Source organism: Pongo abelii, chromosome 6 (genome assembly GCF_028885655.2).
Source record: "Pongo abelii isolate AG06213 chromosome 6, NHGRI_mPonAbe1-v2.0_pri, whole genome shotgun sequence".
Taxonomy (NCBI): Eukaryota; Metazoa; Chordata; class Mammalia; order Primates; family Hominidae; genus Pongo; species Pongo abelii.
Genome location: NC_071991.2, coordinates 136,629,297 through 136,647,637, shown reverse-complemented (window position 1 = coordinate 136,647,637; position 18,341 = coordinate 136,629,297). Strand labels below are relative to the sequence as shown.

Here is an 18,341-nt window from a genome sequence, read left to right as displayed (position 1 = left end):
CTATTTGTTTTTTAGCAGCAATATCATTAATAATAGCTATATACTGGCTGTGTGCAGTGGCTCATGCCTGTAATCTCAGCACTTTGGGAGGCTGAGGCTACTGAATCACTTGAGCCCAGGAGTTCGAGACCAGCCTAGATAGCATGGCGAAACACCATCTGTACAAAAATATAAAAATTAGCCAGGCATAGTGGTACACGCCTATAGTCCCAGCTACTCAGGTAGCTGAGGCAGGAGGATCCCTTGATCCCAGGAGGTTGAGGCTGCAGTGAGCCATGATTGTGCCAGTGCACTCCAGCCTGGGTGACAGAGCAAGACCCTATCTCAAGGAGAAAAAAAAAAAAGAAGAATAGCTATATAAAATCAATGAAAATTTTGGCTGGGTGCAGTGGCTCATGTCTGTAATCCCAGCACTTTGGGAGGCTGAGGGAGGCAGAATACCTGAGGTCAGGAGTTTGAGACCAGCCTGGCCAACATGGTGAAACCCTCATGTTTCACTACTAAAACATTCTCTACTAAAAATACAAAAATTAGCTGGGTGTGATGGCATACAGGTGTAATCCCAGCTACTCGGGAGGCTGAGGCATAACAATCACTTGAACCCAGGAGATGGAAGTTGCAGTGAGCCTACATTGTGCGACTTGCACTTCAGCCTGGGTGATAGAGTGAGACTCTGTCTCAAATCAATCAAATCAAAATTTTTAATATTAAAACAACCATAAATTGTTTACATATAGGCTACTGCCAATCCTCATTCCCCAGGCATCTAAACTTAGTTTTAGTACCAAAAGATTAGAACAGTTTTTTCAATGTTTATAATATCTTTTCAAACTGGTTCTTGTTGGTAAAAGTAGTAATGAGCATTTCACCCAAAACACTATGAGTCTCTAAGATGACAAAGCCTTCTACTTAAGAACAAATACTACAATACTATTAAATGTAAGTCACTAATATTTGTCAATAACATACTAAATTAGACTCAGCTAGGTTGAATTAGTTAATGGTAAGTATATCTTTCTAAAGGGAGAGACAGTCAGACTGTGACACCAGTTCCCTTCTTAGGTTTAATTTAACGTACCCCAGTTGTTTGGGAACTTTTTTCCTTGGCTTCTTCTCCTTTTCCCCTTCCTCTTTCCGCTTCCGCTTCTTCATCTCAATATCATCTTCTTTTATTTTGGGGACCTGCAAAATGATAAAAGAATGATCACTTATGTAAGTAACAATGCTTTACTCTTTGATGTTAGCAATCCAGCATTGGCAGTGGTTTTTCTCAAATGTCAGTGTGCATTACAATCGTTTATTATAACTGCAGATCCTTGGGGTTCAAGAGCACTCTCCCCTCCGGTTTCGATTCAGTTATCTGAGTTAGGACCTTATAATTTGCATTTTCAACAAGCATTCTAGTGATTCTGGTATAAGTAAGTCTTTGGACCACACTTCAAGAAACACTTATCTAAGGACACTATATCTTTCCCAAAGACAATGTACACAAATTCTATAGATTTTGTTAAAAACGACATCTTAGGAAAGGTAACAGCTATTAGTATTAACCTATCCGAGAAATATAACCTTCTCCCAGAAACAGTAAATTATTAGCCCACATTTGTAGAGAGAAGTTTTTATAAGAAAATATAATTCTATGATGTAAATACCAATTTTCCCATATCTACATAAGTTAATTTTAAAGCATGTAATTATATATTCATGACACAATGGTTTGTATTTTACTTTTCCTTACATTCACACGCGTGACACAAGTAACATTAAAAAAAAATCCTATTAACTGAACATTCTCATTACTGTTGCAATGTTTGATAAACTCACCTTGGGTGGCTTGTGCTTTTGGTTGTCTGTAATATCATCTTCTTCAGTATCTGAAGCTTGGCGAAACTGTAGAGTGCCAGTGTTGATATAAAAGCCTCCATATTTTGTTGTTAAAGAAGCGGGAACTAATTCATCATACTAGATTAAAAAACAAAAAAGTTTCAGCTATATCCCATTGTCTTTAACTCTATAAATGTCAAAGAAATTCATCCACCATGGCAGCATCTCCCTTAAATCCTAACTGCAACACAGACTGCAATGAGGATGTTTGTAAAATAAATTTAGAAAAGGTTACTATCTGAAATAAAAATTAGTTCTGATAATTTGGTATAAGAAAAAAACTTTTGAAATAATAAAGTAAATTCTAAATATATCACCTGCTAAGAAAAATTTAAGGATCACTGCTATTATTTCTTTTTTTTCCCTTCCCATTGCTACTATTCTTAATGACAAATGGTTCTGATGAGAAATCAAGTTTAAAAAGATGACTAAGTGTCCAGATAAGGAGTAAATTTCATTTCCTACCATAAGGAGATTTTATAAAGAATAACAAAACTGGCTGGGTGCGGTGGCTCACGCCTATAATCCCAGCACTTTGGGAGGCTGAGGTGGGTGGATCACCTGGGGTCAGGAGTTCGAGACCAGCCTGGCCAACATGGTGAAACCCTGTCTCGACTGAAAATACCAAAAATTAGCTGGGCGTAGTAAGCCCAGCAACTCAGGAGGCTGAGACAGAAGAATCCCTTGAACCCGGGAGGCGGAGGTTGCAGTGAGCCGACATTGCGTCATCGCACAACAAAAGCGAAACTCGGTCTAAAAAAACAAAAAACAGCAACAACATTCTATTTAACAGAAACTATTTTTTCTGTCTTAGCCGTACGCTTTTAAGTGGAGAAAACTTTTAAAAACATTTAATTTAGGCCGGGCATGGTGGCTCACGTCTATAATCCTAGCACTTTGGGAGGCCAAGGCAGGTGGATCATGAGGTCAGGAGTTCAAGACCAGCCTGGCCAACATAGTGAAACCCCATCTCTACTAAAAATACACACACAAAAAATTAGCCAGGCGTGGTGGGGTGGGTGCCTATAGTCCCAGCTACTTGGGAGGCTGAGGCAGGAGAAACACTTGAACCTGGGGGGTGGAGGTTGCAGTGAGCCAAGATCATACCACTGCACTCCAGACTGGGTGACAGAGCAAGACTCTGTCTCAAAAGAAAAAGAAAAAGAAAGAAAATAGCAAATATATTTTAGAAAAAGAATAGCACATATTTTAAAAGAATTGAATAGCATAGAAAAACAACTGCCCAGTTCAGAAAGCACACACTTGAGGACCTAGAATGAGGAGGTACTTTGCTTGGAGCAAGGAACTCAATTTGTTTAAATCATACTTATGTTCCCAAAGGCTGGATCTTAAGGTTTATTATTACCTCACCTGATAAAGATGGGTAAAAAGCAAACACTAAGTGAAGGACAACTTAACCAAATGAAGGTGTTCAAAGTAAGAAAGAAAAAAGGAACTTATCTGATTGTAGAAAGATATCTGTTACCTGGGATCTCCAGACCTCTACTTCCGAGGTTCTTCACATCATCTAACTAGTCTTTAAGAAAGTCAGATTTTTAGGGAAACTTCATTGCCATGGGCAAGGAATACACATATCTTATTAGTTACTGTAAGAATATTAAGGCTAAGTACAAAAGTTGTAATTTTAACCTGTATCCTTTTCAATTATATGGAGAATGGAAAAAGGAAGAGGGTCCAGTTTAATCACACTGAATTAAAAAGAAATAAAACGACTGAAGAAAGGTAAAAGAAAAAAAAACTTTCTTATCGTTCTACTTGATACACTACTAGAAAGATCTACTACAAACATCTACACTATTATAAAGATCTTACAGAAAAGGGGCAGTACCATCTGCAAATAAAGTGATATGAGGAGTGAGGGATTAAACGTGAAAAGACAGTAATAATTTTGAAAACTAACTGTGATAAGATAAAAACACCTGTACTCTTTGCCTACATTGCTTTGTACAATGCTTTATAATTTTCAATACTTCTTCATATCAATTATTTCATTTGGTCCTCATGATACCCTTGTGAGGTAAGAAAGGCAAATATTACTCCCACTTTAAAAATGAAAGCCAGGTAAGTACCTTACCAAAGCAATTCTATACATATGTTTACGGCAAAGTCAGTGGCTGCCTCCAACCCATCTACTATACCAAGCAGCTTCACATGGGAGTGAAACATGTTCATCTCCAGGTATACAGGGCAATTCTGATGTGCTCAAAGTCTGTTTTCTTATGCAGTATTCTGCTGAGCTTTTCCTATCCGAACACTCTTCAGCGGAATACACTCTTTGTGAATATTTAGTTCAGTCATTTCAGCAGAATGTGTTAAGAGGTAACACACTGAACTTAAGAATCAAAAGGCCTGGATTTAGATTCTTTGCCTATGACTAGCTACTGTGACCCAGGGAAAATCACTTAACATCAATTTTGGAGGGTTATAAAACAGGGACAACATTACTTCACAAAGTTCTAGTGAAATTTAAAAGAGACTATCTAAATAAAAGTGTGAATCATGCCTGGTATCATTATTTATTAATAATAAATAAAACATTTTCTTTCAGCTATTTTACAGTTTGGTAGCATAAATATGAGACTAAAAATAATCTTCAAAAGCATTTATTTTCAGGTATTTATTTTTAGTAATTAGTGCATGATTCAGAATATATTAAATAATATGCCAACACTGAAAGCTTACTGGCAATACAATAAATGAAAAGAACAAGAATCATTTGGTTCGACCATAGTTGTTTTATGTCTGAATTATCTCATAAAAAAAACCAAATGTCAAGGGCAAAGACACTAAGTTATTTTGTTAAGTCACGCAACCTGCACTTCAGTTCAATTTCTTCTTATAAAACAGGAACCTACCTTGTTCAGAAACTAGTTGTGTGACTAAACAATTCGTATCTACAAAATTTATCCTGACTTATTAAAACAGAAGCTTTCAACTTTTCTTCACCACAGCCCAAGCGGAAAAAACATTACCCATCAAAATCTAGCACACACATACACACAAAATAAAAATTGTATAGTCTACCAATGACGTACTAGTTCCTATTCTATTTGATTTCATTTTCTTTAAAAATACCAGTCATGCCCTTTGATATATAATCCAACTATGGGTTACAAAAGTCAGCATGAAAATATCCTAAATGCTATAAAAGGAGATATTAAAAATGCTATTTATAAAAGTTACATAGTATATGATTTTCTCTATAAGACATTCTGGAAAAGGTAACACTCTGAAGACAGTTAAGACCAGTAGTTGTCAGTGATTAGGAGGGAAGGAGGAATGAATAGACAGAGCACAGAAGATTTTAAGGGAAGTGAAACTATACTTCTGTGTGATACTACCATGGTAGATACGTGTCATTATTCATTTGTCCAAACCCACAAAGTGTACAACCCCAAGAATGAACCCTAATGTGAACTATGGACTTTGGTGACAATGATGTGTCACAATGTCTGGGCTCATCAACTATAACAAATGTACTACTGTGGTACAGGATGCTGAGTGGGGGAAGGTAGCGTGTACATGCGGGCAAGGTGTTCATGGAAACTCTGTACTTTCTACTCAGTTTTGCTGTGACTCTAAAACTGCTCTAAGAAAATAAAGTTTATTAATTTAAAAAAGCTATTTATGTAAGTGTGAGTACATGTGATGCCCATTTATATATGGCTAAGCTCCTTCTCGGGTTATTTAGAATTCAAAATGTACACATAACACTTCTACTGAGTGTTATTCAAAGCAAGCTTTGCACTTGCTTCATGTTCTTCAGCTAGTTTACATTCATTACCTTATTTAAGGCTCAATAATTCTGTGGGGTAAGCAAGTCATAGCAGAGAAAACCGGGTGGTGCTAAAAGACTTGCTCCTGGCTACACAGAAAATTAGAAACTGAATTAAGATTACAATCTAGACTTCTGCACCGAGTTACAAATCAAGGTCAAGACTCCAGAAAAATTTCCATGCCCTGATTTATTGGTTGACAACCTTTTTTGTAAGACGAAGGCCATTTTACTCCAAAGGGCACTGGCAATGTGTTACTTCTAAAGACCAGACTGCCTAGTATGGTAAATAAGTTTATGTCGGGACAGCAGAATTTTTTTTTTTTTTTTTTTTTTGAGACGGAGTCTCACTCTGTTGCCCAGGCTGGAGTGCAGTGGCGCCATCTCGGCTCACTGCAAGCTCCGCCTCCCGGATTCAAGCCATTCTCCCGCCTCAGCCTCCCGAGTAGCTGGGACTACAAGCGCCCGCCACCACGCCCGGCTAATTTTTTGTATTTTTAGTAGAGACGGGGTTTCACTGTGTTAGCCAGGATGGTCTCGATCTCCTGACCTCGTGATCCGCCCGCCTCTGCCTCCCAAAGTGCTGGGATTACAGGCGTGAGCCACCGCGCCCGGCGGGGACAGCAGAATTAACTTAGGAGTTTGACAGAGTATCCAATGTGCCTCATGTTGAAGTTCTTACTGTCACTCTCCTACCTTTATATGTTCTGTCATCAACTTTATAAGCAAGCACTGTAGCAACAGGAAAAAAGACATAATATATAATTTGTGGGTAGTGTAATAGTCACCTAATGTCACTTTCTGTATATGCTTAATTACTGCACATTGCAGAGGATATCATAATCCCAGGGATTAGATTACTCAAGTACATGGACAAGAATGGAAGAACATACACCTTCTCTACTGCAAAACATGACTTGCTGTCTTTCATTTGTTATGTGATCAAGGGGCTGCTACAGTCCTTAAATGCTCTCCTAAATTCCTTTTCCTTTTGGTAAGAGAAAGGCGATTCCAGGGTAAAAGCTGTAGGGCTCAATCAAAACAGACTGGTGATAAAGACTGGCATTCAATGTACCATCCTGGTAATAAGGCATGGCAGCAATAAAGAATTAAACAATTATTAGAGATGCCTGCCAGATTAATTTCAACCCAGTAGCACCAGTCTTTAAGATTGCATGGTTCTTATCTTGGAAGTCATTTTGAAACACACCTGCCCAAGTTTGGGAATATCAATAAAAATCAAGATGCAAATAAATGCCCTTTGACCAATAAATTCCACTGCTAGAAATTTATCCTACCCATATAAATGCACCCTCTAAATACCCTTCATACACAGTTACTTAAGTAGATAAATGCACCCAGATGCTCAATTATTTGTATGCACATAAAACCAGAAACAATTTAGATGTACATCAAACGGGTGTAGATAAATACATTATGTAATTTAAGTATATTCACTAGCAACCATTAAAAGGATTATACCCATGTACTAATATATAAGTATCATTGAAATTTCTGGACAACTACACAAGAAGATTTTTAGTATCTCAGGAGTGGGGCCTTTGGGTACTTTACCTTCTACTTCATAACCACCTTGTACTTTATTGTTGTTTTACCATAAGCATATGTTAATCTTATAATTAAAAAAAAAGAACACTAAAATCTCTGTAGGCCTCACCTCCAGAAATCCTAATTCCTTAAGTCTGAGTTAAGACAAGTGTACTAATATTCTCACCCTTGACTGAGAACCATTAGCTTAATATAATGTTTTTCAGCATTTGATTTTCCTTTATCTCTTTTTTTAAAGAAACTTATTTTTGCTCTGTTTGAGCAAGGGGTGAGGATGGAGTCAATGCTATAATCAGACTTCTGAAAATGAGCAACTACTAGAGAATCCCAAGAGATTCTTTCAGGAACTGGAAAGGAGCAGAGCATATGAAAATAAAGACATTGTACAGAGTCAGCAAACCATGAGATGCACTGGCCAAATCCAGCCCACTGGGTTGTTTTCAAACAGCTTGCAAGCTAGAAATGGATTTTACATTTTAAAAATTATTGGAAAAAGAATCAAAAGAAATTAATATTTCATGACACATGAAAAATTATATGAAATTTAAATTTCACAGACCATAAAGTTTCATTGTAACGCAGCCACGCTAATTCTTTAGGTATTATCTATGGCTGCTCTCATGCTACAATGGCAAACTTGTGTAGTTGTGACAGAAACCATAGGGTTCACAAAGTCTAAAATACTATGTGGCCTTTTACAGAAAAAAGTTTGATAAAACTTGGTCTATTTTAACAGTGTAATAACAACTCACCACAGACAAACCCGAAATTACAAAATTCTCAATCTGCAGTATTCTTTAAAAAAAAAAAAAAAGGGTAAAAAAATCTTTAAGTAGTGAACATGGCTTTAAAAAGCACAAATAAAAACATTCACTGCACTATTTAAGTTACTTTACCCTTGACTTCTACTATCTCATACAAACAATGAAGTTGCTGCTATATTAAAGATACATTACTCACAGCCTCTGAGTTATCAATAAATGGATCTGTCTCATCATAGCCAAAGCCTATATCAATTAAATCTTGTAGCCGATCCTTCCGGTGTTTACGGGGTTTCCCACCCTGCAAAGAACAGATACGTTAGACTGATTTGGTACTCATGCTGTTTCCATAAAGTTTAAAAAGACCTGTTAGAAGAATTCAAATAATTTTTGTAGATAATCCCCCTCTCCAGGAGGTTTAAGTCCTCCCACACCTTGAATGCAAGTTGCACTTAGTGACTTGTTCCAAAGAGTATAAAAAGGGGAGGGACAGAGTAACTTCATAGTAGAAAACCTGGCCAACACTACCTCTCTAGGTGATCACAGTCAACGTCAACAGAGATACATCATACTGACTGCATGTATCCATGATCTGTGATTAAAAACTGCACTTCATCACCTCTGTGATCTTCTCAGTAGCCTATAACCCCAGCCTAACCCTGAGAAAACCATCAGACAAAACCAAATTCATGGACATTCTATGAAATGAGTGACCAGCTTCTTCGAAGTTGTCAAAATCATCAAAAACAAAGAAAATGTGAAAAACTGCCATAGTATAGATGAACCTAAGGAGAAATAATGACTAAGTGTAATATGGTAACCTGGCTGATTCAGGAACTGAAAAAAGACACTAGGGGAAAACTAGTAAAATCCAAATAAAATAAAATGTGGAGTTGAATGGTAGTGTGCCAATGCTGGCTCCTTAGCTGTAACAAACGTACAAACTGCAAGATGTCAACAACAGGGGACAGTGGGTGAAGACTGTATGGGAACTCTCTGTATTGTCTTTGCAACTTTCCTGTAAACCTAAAATTGTGTTTTAAATTATTATTATTATTTTTTTTAAAGACAGTGTCTTGCTCTATTGCCCAGGCTGCAGTGCAGTGGCATGATCATGGCTCACTGCATGTTTGTTTTTTGAGATAGGGTCTCACTCTGTCACCCAGGCTGGAGTGCAGTGGCATGATCATGGCTTCACTGAAGCCTCAACCTCCCGGGCTCAAATGAACCTCCTGCCTCAGCCGCCTAAGTGGGACTACAGGTGCATGCCTCAAAGCCCTGCTAATTTTTAAATATTTTTGTATAGACAGGTCTCCCTATGTTGCCCAGGCTGTTCTTGAACTCCTGGGCTCAAGCAATCCTGCTGCCTCAGCCTCCCAAAGTGCTGGGATTATAGTGTGAGCCACTGGGTCCAGCCTAAAAGTATATGTTTTAATAATTAGAATTATACACACAGACATACAAGAAAATGAAAAATGAGTGCATGTAAAAACTGAAATGAGTATGTGAAATCTGAGTTAAAATCTATTATCTAGTTGACTGTATTATGCCAACGTCAATTTCCTAGTTTGGATAACTGTAGATATGTAAGATATTACTACTAGGGGAAGCTGGGTTCAACGGACACATGGGATTTCTCTGTAGTATATCTGCAACTTTTTGGAGTCTATAGTTCTTCTTCTTTTTTTTTTTTGATACAGGGTCTGGGCCGGAGCAGTGCCTCATGCCTGTAATCCCAGCACTTTGGGAGGTCGAGGCAGGCGGATCACCTGAGGCCAGGAGTTCGAGACCAGCCTGGCCAAAATGACGGGACCCCCATCTATACTAAAAATACAAAAATTAGTTGGGTGTGGTGGCATGCGTCTGTAGTCTCAGCTACTTGGGTGGCTGAGGCTCAAGAATCACTTGAACTGGGGAGGCGGACGTTGCAGTGAGCCGAGATGGTACCACTGCACTTCAGCCTGGACAACAAAGCAAGACTCTGTCTCCAAAAGAAAAAAAATGACACAGGGTCTGGCTCTGCAGCCCAGACTAGAGTGCCATGGTATGGTTACAGCTCACCTTGAACGCCTAGGCTCAAGCGATCCTCCCGCCTCCCACTCCCAAGTAGCCAGGACTACAGACACAAGCTATGGTACCCATCTTAAATTTTCTAAGCATCTTCTAAGACTTCCCTGTCCCATGATATTTTTTTTTTGGTAGGGGATGGGGGAAGAGGATGCTTAGAAAGAGAAGAGAAGGCCAGGTGCAGTGACTCACACCTGTAATTTCAGCACTTTGGGAGGCCAAGGCAGGAGGATTGCGAGAGCCCAGGAGTTTGAGACTAGCCTGGGCAACACAGTGAGACCTGTCTCTACAAATTTTTTTTTTTTTTTAATTAGCCAGGCATGGTGGCATGTGCTTGTGGTCCTTGCTACTTGAGAGGCTAAGGCAGGAGGAACCCAGGAGGTTGAGGCTACAGTGAGCCAAGTTCATGCCACTGCATTCCATCCTGGGTGACAGAGCGAGACCCTATCTCAAAAAACAAAAGCAAAAACAAAACCAAGAAAACAATTAGTGCAAAAGATTCTGCAAACCAACATGCCACCACTAGGCCACAGTGAGCCTTGTAGAGAGCATGAGATGCAAGATGTAAATCTCTAGTCATCTCATTTGGTTTCAGCTCTCAAACCGCATACCTCTCAATGAAAAGTGAGATTCTAATGGTTAAAGATGAGTAAGTTGTATGTAACATGGCCCTTAAATAAAAGCAAATTGCTTCGCTTTGTTTCAACGCAAAGAAACAGTGATCTGTTCCAGTGCTTGAGGGAAAAAAGTTATGCCAGACTTATGAAAGACATCTCCAACATGGTGTCATCACTTTACAAGTAACTTGCAAAGGCAATTCTGACTAGCTGCTATGTCTGTATTACATAGTGATGCTAAAAAAACCTAACTCCCACATAAGCTGTGACTCCACTGTACACTGTTCAGTGGAGAAAACAACACGATTACTATACCATCATCACCAACAAAGGTACTGTGGTGCGAAATATAAGTAATGGTTCCCATATTTTTAGACTTTACAAGTTAGGTAAAAGTTTCAAGTACAATTCTAGGAACCAACATAGGGTGGCAACATCTTGCTAAATAGGGCTACTGAGGGTATAATCCCAGAACAATGACAATCCTTCTCAAGAAATGCCAGTTGGCAACCTTAAACAACATGCGTACATGCATATATATATAAACACACCCACACAGATGTAATATATATATACATACACACATACACATATATACATACAACATACCCATGTGCTTAGATGCAAAATACATATTAGATTGTCCTTTATTTTTCCCATTTTGGCAGGTCTGCAGACTGAGACCTTTATATTATGTTATAGAATTATGGTGAGAATCAGCATTCAGGAAAAGGAAAGAGAGAGGTTGGTAGGAGGTAGTCTATTGAGAAAAAGTTACACACAAGCAGTTAGGGAAATGAGGGATGACTTCACCCTAAACTGAGAGAGAGAGGAAGAGATCTAAGAAATATATAAAAATCCACAGACAAAACTAATGAAGAGGACTAGTCCTGCCACATACGAAATATTTTTAAAGGTATGGGAGTTAAAATAGATGAGGCAGGAATATAAGAATAAAAAGATTAATGAACAGCATTGTTCAGAAACCTACCCTAGTATATAAGAATTAAAGATGAAAAAGGCAGCATTACAACTCAATGGAAAATGATCAATAAATAACTGAGATTAAAGTAAGATATCTATTTCCTCTATCAAATTATAAACCTTTAAATTCTGAAAAGATGGAGAACAGGACTGCTCAAACACTGCTGATAAAGAATGTACCAATAAAACCCTTTTGGAAAGCAATCTGAAAGCATCTGCCAAGAGACTTTGCAATACTCTTACATTTTCTTCTCCTGCCTCTTCCATGATTTCCAAATTTCCTATGAAGTATTACTGTTATAATAGAAATATGCTAAAATAATTTTTAAAACTCTTCATCTTATTTGACCCAATAATTCTACATAGCTTATTTTGAACCATTACTTAGAGTCAAAAATATCTGTTAAGAACTTATGCCATAGAAAGCAATATGTGAAAATATCAGAATTTAAGTATGAAATGTCCTTGTCTTCAAGTAACTTAAAACAAGATAATCTATTAAACAAACTTACGGAGCACTTACCATGTGCCAGCCTTCATGGATTTTATAGTCATACACAAGCAGTTAAGTACAGAGAGGGGAAGAGAAAGATTAAACAAATGACTACAGTAATTATAAATGGTAGAAAGGAAAAAGGTTGAAAGGAGATCTTTTCAACAGAGGACCTCATCAAGGTTTCTTCCTAAGATATTCATACCCAGACAAGGACAAGTGGAGTTAAGCATTTGTGGAAGCCACTGAAGGCATCAGCACAAGGAAGTAACTGACAAGATCAGTGTTTAACAAAATCACTCTGACTACTGGTATGGGGAATTAACACAGTCGGGGAATAAAACAGCTAGAAAGAAAAAAATGCTCAGATTTGCAAGAAATTCACAAGTTACTGGGGCATAAAATATATATTTAAATACCAAGCTACCATTCACCGAATGCTAACTTTGCATCAGATCCTATACTAAGTACAATCATCTATTATTTCACATTTGACAAATGGGAAAAACGAAGGCTAGGAAAGGACAAGCAACTTATCTAAGGTCACACAGAAAATAGGTGAGCCAATCTTCAAACTCATGACTGCCTAACTCCAACAGGCCATTCTTTTAAAAATTCTATATGAGAAGTTATGGAACCTATAGGGTCATTTTTTTAGTTGAAAACACCTTAAACTCTAATAAAGCAAAACTGAAATTAGTGTTTCCACTGTCATTTGTCTCCAAATTAGCTTCTCCCACTTGACATTCCAATTTTGTTCATCCTTACTATTTTTTTCTGCCTTAAAACCATTATTGGCTAAAATTAAAGGAGTGATGACATCAAATGCTAACACGGACATGGAGCAATTGTTCTCTGATTCATCACTAGCAGGAATGCAAAATGATGTGGCTACTTTGGAAAATGGTTTGGTAGTTTCTTTTAAAGCTCCCTGTCAGCGAATCAGGTAGTTTCGCTTATTAAGCATACAGTTACCATTGGACCTAACAACCCCACTGTTACATGCACCCAAGAGAAATGAAAATGTATATTCACACACAGACTTGTACTCTCACGTTTATAGCAGCTTGACTCATGGCAGCCAAAAACTGGAAACAACCCAACGGTCATCATCTGGTGGACAGATAAACAACTGTGGTACATAATCCACAGTAGGAATACAGTGGATTACTGCTCGGCAATAAGAAGGGACACAGGCAATACATGGAGGAATTTCAAAAGTACTATGCTAAGTGAAAGTACCCAGACGCAGAAGACATGAGATTCCATTTACAGGAAACCCTAGAAAAGGTTTCCTTTTAAACAAACACCAAAAAAGCCTAGAGTCACAGGAACCAGATCACAGGATGCCAGAGGCTAAGTGTGGAGGGACAGATCTGTCTATAAAGGGAATTTTCTGGGGTGATGCAATTGTTCTGTATCATGATTGTAATAGTGGTTACAGGATTGCATGCATCTGTTAAAATCCATCAAACTGTACGCTTAAAAACGGATGAATTATATTTATTTAAATTATACCTCAATAATGCTATTTCAAAAGTCTCTCACAATTTCTGCTTCCAAGTGTCTCTTCCCATAAATCTTTGTTGCCATGATTAACCATATCTACAGCTTCCTTTCCATTCTAACTGTCAATACTAGAATGCTGGCCTTTGTTTTTCACCTAAACATAATGAATGTCTTAATTAGCCTCTCTTCCCTCAAATTTTTTTTTGAGACGGAGTCTCACTCTGTTGCTGCCCAGGCTGGAATGCAGTGGTATGATCTCAGGTCACTGCAACCTCTGCCTCCCAGGTTCAAGTGATTCTCCTGCCTCAGCCTCCCGAGTAGCTGGGACTGCAGGTGCGCGCTACCATATCTGGCTAATTTTTGTATTTTTAGTAGAGGCAGGGTTTCACCATGTTGGCCAGGCTGGTCTCGAACCCCTGACCTTAGGTGATCCACTCGCCTTGGCCTCCTAAAGTGCTGGGATTACAGATGTGAGCCACTGCGCCCGGCCTCTTCCCTCAAATTTATCCTGCATAATTACCACCTAATTAATATTTTGAAAATACCCTATTATTTCCCCTGCTCAAAATGCTTCAGAAGCACTCCACCTATAAGAATTGAAAACCCTTAACATGGCACCAGTTAAATGCCTTCTACATGTTGACTCAAACCACCTTTCCAACTTTTTTCTTACAATTTTCCAACGTGAACACTTCATCCATTCAAACTGTCTACCAACTCTCCCCCAAACACACCTTCTTACTGTTCCTTGTGCTTTCTCCCCGTCTGGGATAGTCTCCTGCTACTCACTTAATCCTCCCAGCTTTCACGTATCAGCCTACATTTTCAATCTTTTCTCCAGGATGCTTTCTAATTAAAATCACAATGACAATGATCTTTTTCTGCTCTTCTAACATATTTTTTGTCTAGGCATAAATAGCTGCCTATAAGATTTACCTGGGAAAACTAAACAAACTGGTTCTGTTGTAATGGGCACAATCAGATATGTACAGAAGTGCAAACAATTTATGGGTAATTAGAGATTTAGGAACATCTATGTCTAGCCAAAGTGACTAGTTGGTTGTCACCAGAAACCATAATAGTTGAGTCCATAATCTAATCTAAGTAGTAAAATGATTAGTATTGTTAAATAAGTATAAATCTTATCAAGGGGAGCAAATAAAAGACTTAAAGCTTTATTTGATCATAATAGTATTAATCTGACCAAAATGCTTCCCCTCAAAATGACCTTACAGGTATAAGGTCTTCACCAAGCATATCAATTATAAAAGTATAAATTATACAAACTATCACATATCCATTCAGTGTTAATAGCCATTGAAGAATAATGTGGTAGGCTGGGCGAGGTGGCTCATACCTATAATCCCAGCACTTTGGGAGGCTGAAGCAGGTTGATCGCTTGAGCCCAGGAGTTCAAGACCAGCCTGGAAAACATGGTGAAATCCTGTTTTTCAAAAAAAAAAAAAAAAAAAAAAAAGCTGGGCATGGTGATGCATGCCTGTAGTCCCAGCTACTTGGGAGGCTGAGGTGGGAGGATCGCTTGAGCCCAGAAGGTCAAGGCTGCAGTGAGCTATGACCACACCACTGCACTCCAGTCTGGGTGATGAAGACCTTGTCTCCAAAATAAATAAATAAATTTTTAAAAATTGTGATAGAGAGTATTTATTAATATAGAAGGTAACAAGAAGAGTTTCCTAAATGTTATGTACAGCTCAGGCTATCCACGAAAAGGTGCTATCAATGTTCACTAAGCATTTGAAAAGATCCTCAACTTAACTGGTAATTATGGAGACAACATCTAAATAACAAGATATTGTTTCTTCCACTATCATATGAACAGGATATTCTCATCTATGAAAAACAAAACATAGCAATATATATCTATAGATATGTATAAAATGCTCAAAGAATACACAACAAGCAGACAACCATGGTCATTACGACGGAGAAGGTATAGAACTGGAAGCAGTGGTGCAGGAAGACTTTGATGTAATATGTATTATTTGAATTTGTTTTTAATAAAAGGAACATATTCATGTATTGCTCGGGTGATCTAACTTTTATTTTAAGAGATGGGGTCTTGCTATGTTGCCCAGGCTGGTCTTGAACTCCTAGGCTCAAGACATCTTCTCTGCCTCAGCCTCCCAAGTAGCTGGGATCACAGGTGTCAGCCACCACACCAGGCTCTTAAAACATTTTTTTTATAGTGTAAGAAAGTACAAATGTAATTGCACATGCATTTTTAAAACTCCTGAAAGGATACACTTTAAACCATCAAACTATTCACAGTGGTTCTGCCTGGCAGTGGACTTACAGGTGATTTGCTGATTTTTATTTTGATCTTTTCATTTATCTGTATTTATATAACCTCTTACAGTGAACAGTAACAAAAAAAAAATCTTAGAAATATGTGACTGCCCACATACACATAGCTCTCTGGGGCAAGAAACTCACAGTGTCTCTAAGGAGTGACCTGGTTAGCTGGGAGTCAGGGGTAGGAAGGAGATTTACTTTTTATCATTAGCTTTTGTATCTTCCGAGTTTTATTAAGGACATGTACTACCCACTCAATAAATGTTATTTTATTAGGTTTGGCCCACCAAATGTTCACTACCAAAGTTTCGAACTCCTCCTCATTTGGCTCTACTTTCCAGTCCCATTGTGGGGAAAGAGTTTCGGATAACCTGTATTTGACACACCCATACCTGAGTAGCTCTTTCTTAACTCACTCTCCAACAACCGGAGTTCCAAAGGCATTGCTCCACTTATAAATAGATTTTTGCCAACTATAAGGCACAATCTCCAGTTCCCTCCTTCATCACAGAGGCCATTAGAGTAGTTTTCTAGGTACAGTTTGCCTTTCCTCACTTGTGGCCTTCTTGGAAAACTTCTAACCCTGACCTGCCTCCTGCCTTACCACCTCATATCTATTCTCCACCCTCCAGTTCCCTAACTGTGCTAAAATTCAATAACGTGTAAATTGTATAAGCTGGAACCAAACTTTTGGCAGTTGCCAGAAAGGTACATATAAATTAATTCACAAATATTAAAATTTAACCTAAAGAAACTCAAGTTACATTGGCAAAGGATTATAGTATCTTCCCTACTATAAACACTTCTGTTGAATTACTCTCTTTTTCAGTACCCTTACAGCAACAGAATCAAAGTCTTACTTGATAAATTCTCTGAACCTCTGCAGTTGATATTACACAGTTTATAAATTAAGTAGATCTTATAAAAATCAAAACTTATTTTCTAAACAACAAGAACAACAAAAAAAAACCCTTGAATTTTGCTATATCTAAAGTGAAGAACCTTCTTCTTATCTACTCTTCTAGGCACTAGCTCCCTGTGACTCAGAAGAATATTCCTTACTGAGTCATTAGTACTTGCTTAACCTGACAATCAGTGTTTTAGGCCAATGCAGCCTCATTACAGTGTAACACTAAACTGGAAAACAAACAAACAAGATGTTCTTAGTACTGGTCCCCCTGACCCCAAATTGCCTCCAGCTAATAGTAAACCAAACTAAAAACCAACATTCATTGATCACCTCTAGTAGACAGTGCAAGAATGACCCTGATTGCTAAAAAACACACCAGTCCTATAAGTGAGAAGAAAACATCCTGTCGTCACAAGACTCCCTACTTGTCCCAGCCCTGCCACCTTATCTCTTTACATCTATGCCCATTTCTTCAACCTACCAATAGAAAGGAGCTGAGTTTCAAGGCAGTGGAAATACAGCCAAGAGCTGACTACACAGCACAAAAATAGTATACACAATTTCTATAATCACCACATATGGATACCAGTCCTTCCTCCTAAATACCCTAAAACTGCTGATTCTCAATTGTTCCTAAGGGATTAAAGAAGGCTGAAGAGAATGGGCCAAGGAATTGAAAGGGCATGTCACAGCAAGTGATCAGAACGGGTAACTGCAATAAAGAAATTATTATTTGAGCTAGGAATTCCCTTTATTTAAGGCCCTCTCCCCTCCCCCAGTTTGCTTTAAAAGATTATTTTATGTTTTTATTGTACATGTAGTATCATACTATTATTGGTCTACAAAACCCTAAATCCACTGGTATTTGTGTTTTGCAAGTAGAATTTACTTTGTGGTGGTGTCAACCAGTTTGCCCAAAGCTCTATATCGAGATGATCCTTAGGGACCAGACCTCACATAAGGCCAAAACAAACAGGTTAACCAGCCTATGAAGTTCCCAAGGAAGCTCTAACCCCTCAGCAAGTGTGGATGATCAACTAATAATACGAGTAATTGATATGATTCTTACAACTCCCAGAAACAGTACACAAATGCTTTCAAAACTAACTACTTGGTATCAGTTTCACATTTGAAGACAGTTTAAAACAATAATCTATAATTATTTTAAGACAAAATTATATTTCTTTCCACTTAGCTGAGTAGCATTTGCTGTGAAGAAGTTACTCATCAGAAATTAGTTATTCCAAGATACCGCCATTCTTTAAAACATTATCTGGAAAGACTCACTTTTACAAGTCATACAAAAGAAAATCAAGACTTTTTTTTTTGGGAGCTGGATTCTCGCTCTTGTCGCCCAGGCTGGAGTACAATGGCGTGATTTCGGCTCACTGCAATTTCTGCCTCCTGGGTTCAAGGGATTCTCCTGCCTCAGCCTCCC

The 18,341-nt window shown here is 38.1% G+C and overlaps 1 protein-coding gene across 10 annotated transcripts in view; it reads right to left on the bottom strand.

Moving 5' to 3' along the window:
* Positions 1–18,341, bottom strand: part of UBN2 (ubinuclein 2) — a 99,422-nt gene that overhangs the window by 70,698 nt on the left and 10,383 nt on the right. For 9 of the 10 annotated variants that reach the window (XM_054560674.2, XM_054560676.2, XM_054560675.2 and 6 more), the window contains exons 3-5: positions 8,210–8,311; positions 1,825–1,962; positions 1,079–1,182 (exon numbers count right to left, since the gene is read on the bottom strand). In XM_054560674.2, coding sequence (XP_054416649.1) covers positions 1,079–1,182; positions 1,825–1,962; positions 8,210–8,311 — 344 coding nt within the window. The remainder of the gene's footprint in view (positions 1–1,078; positions 1,183–1,824; positions 1,963–8,209; positions 8,312–18,341) is intronic. The other variant, XM_009243278.4, reaches the window with a different exon arrangement.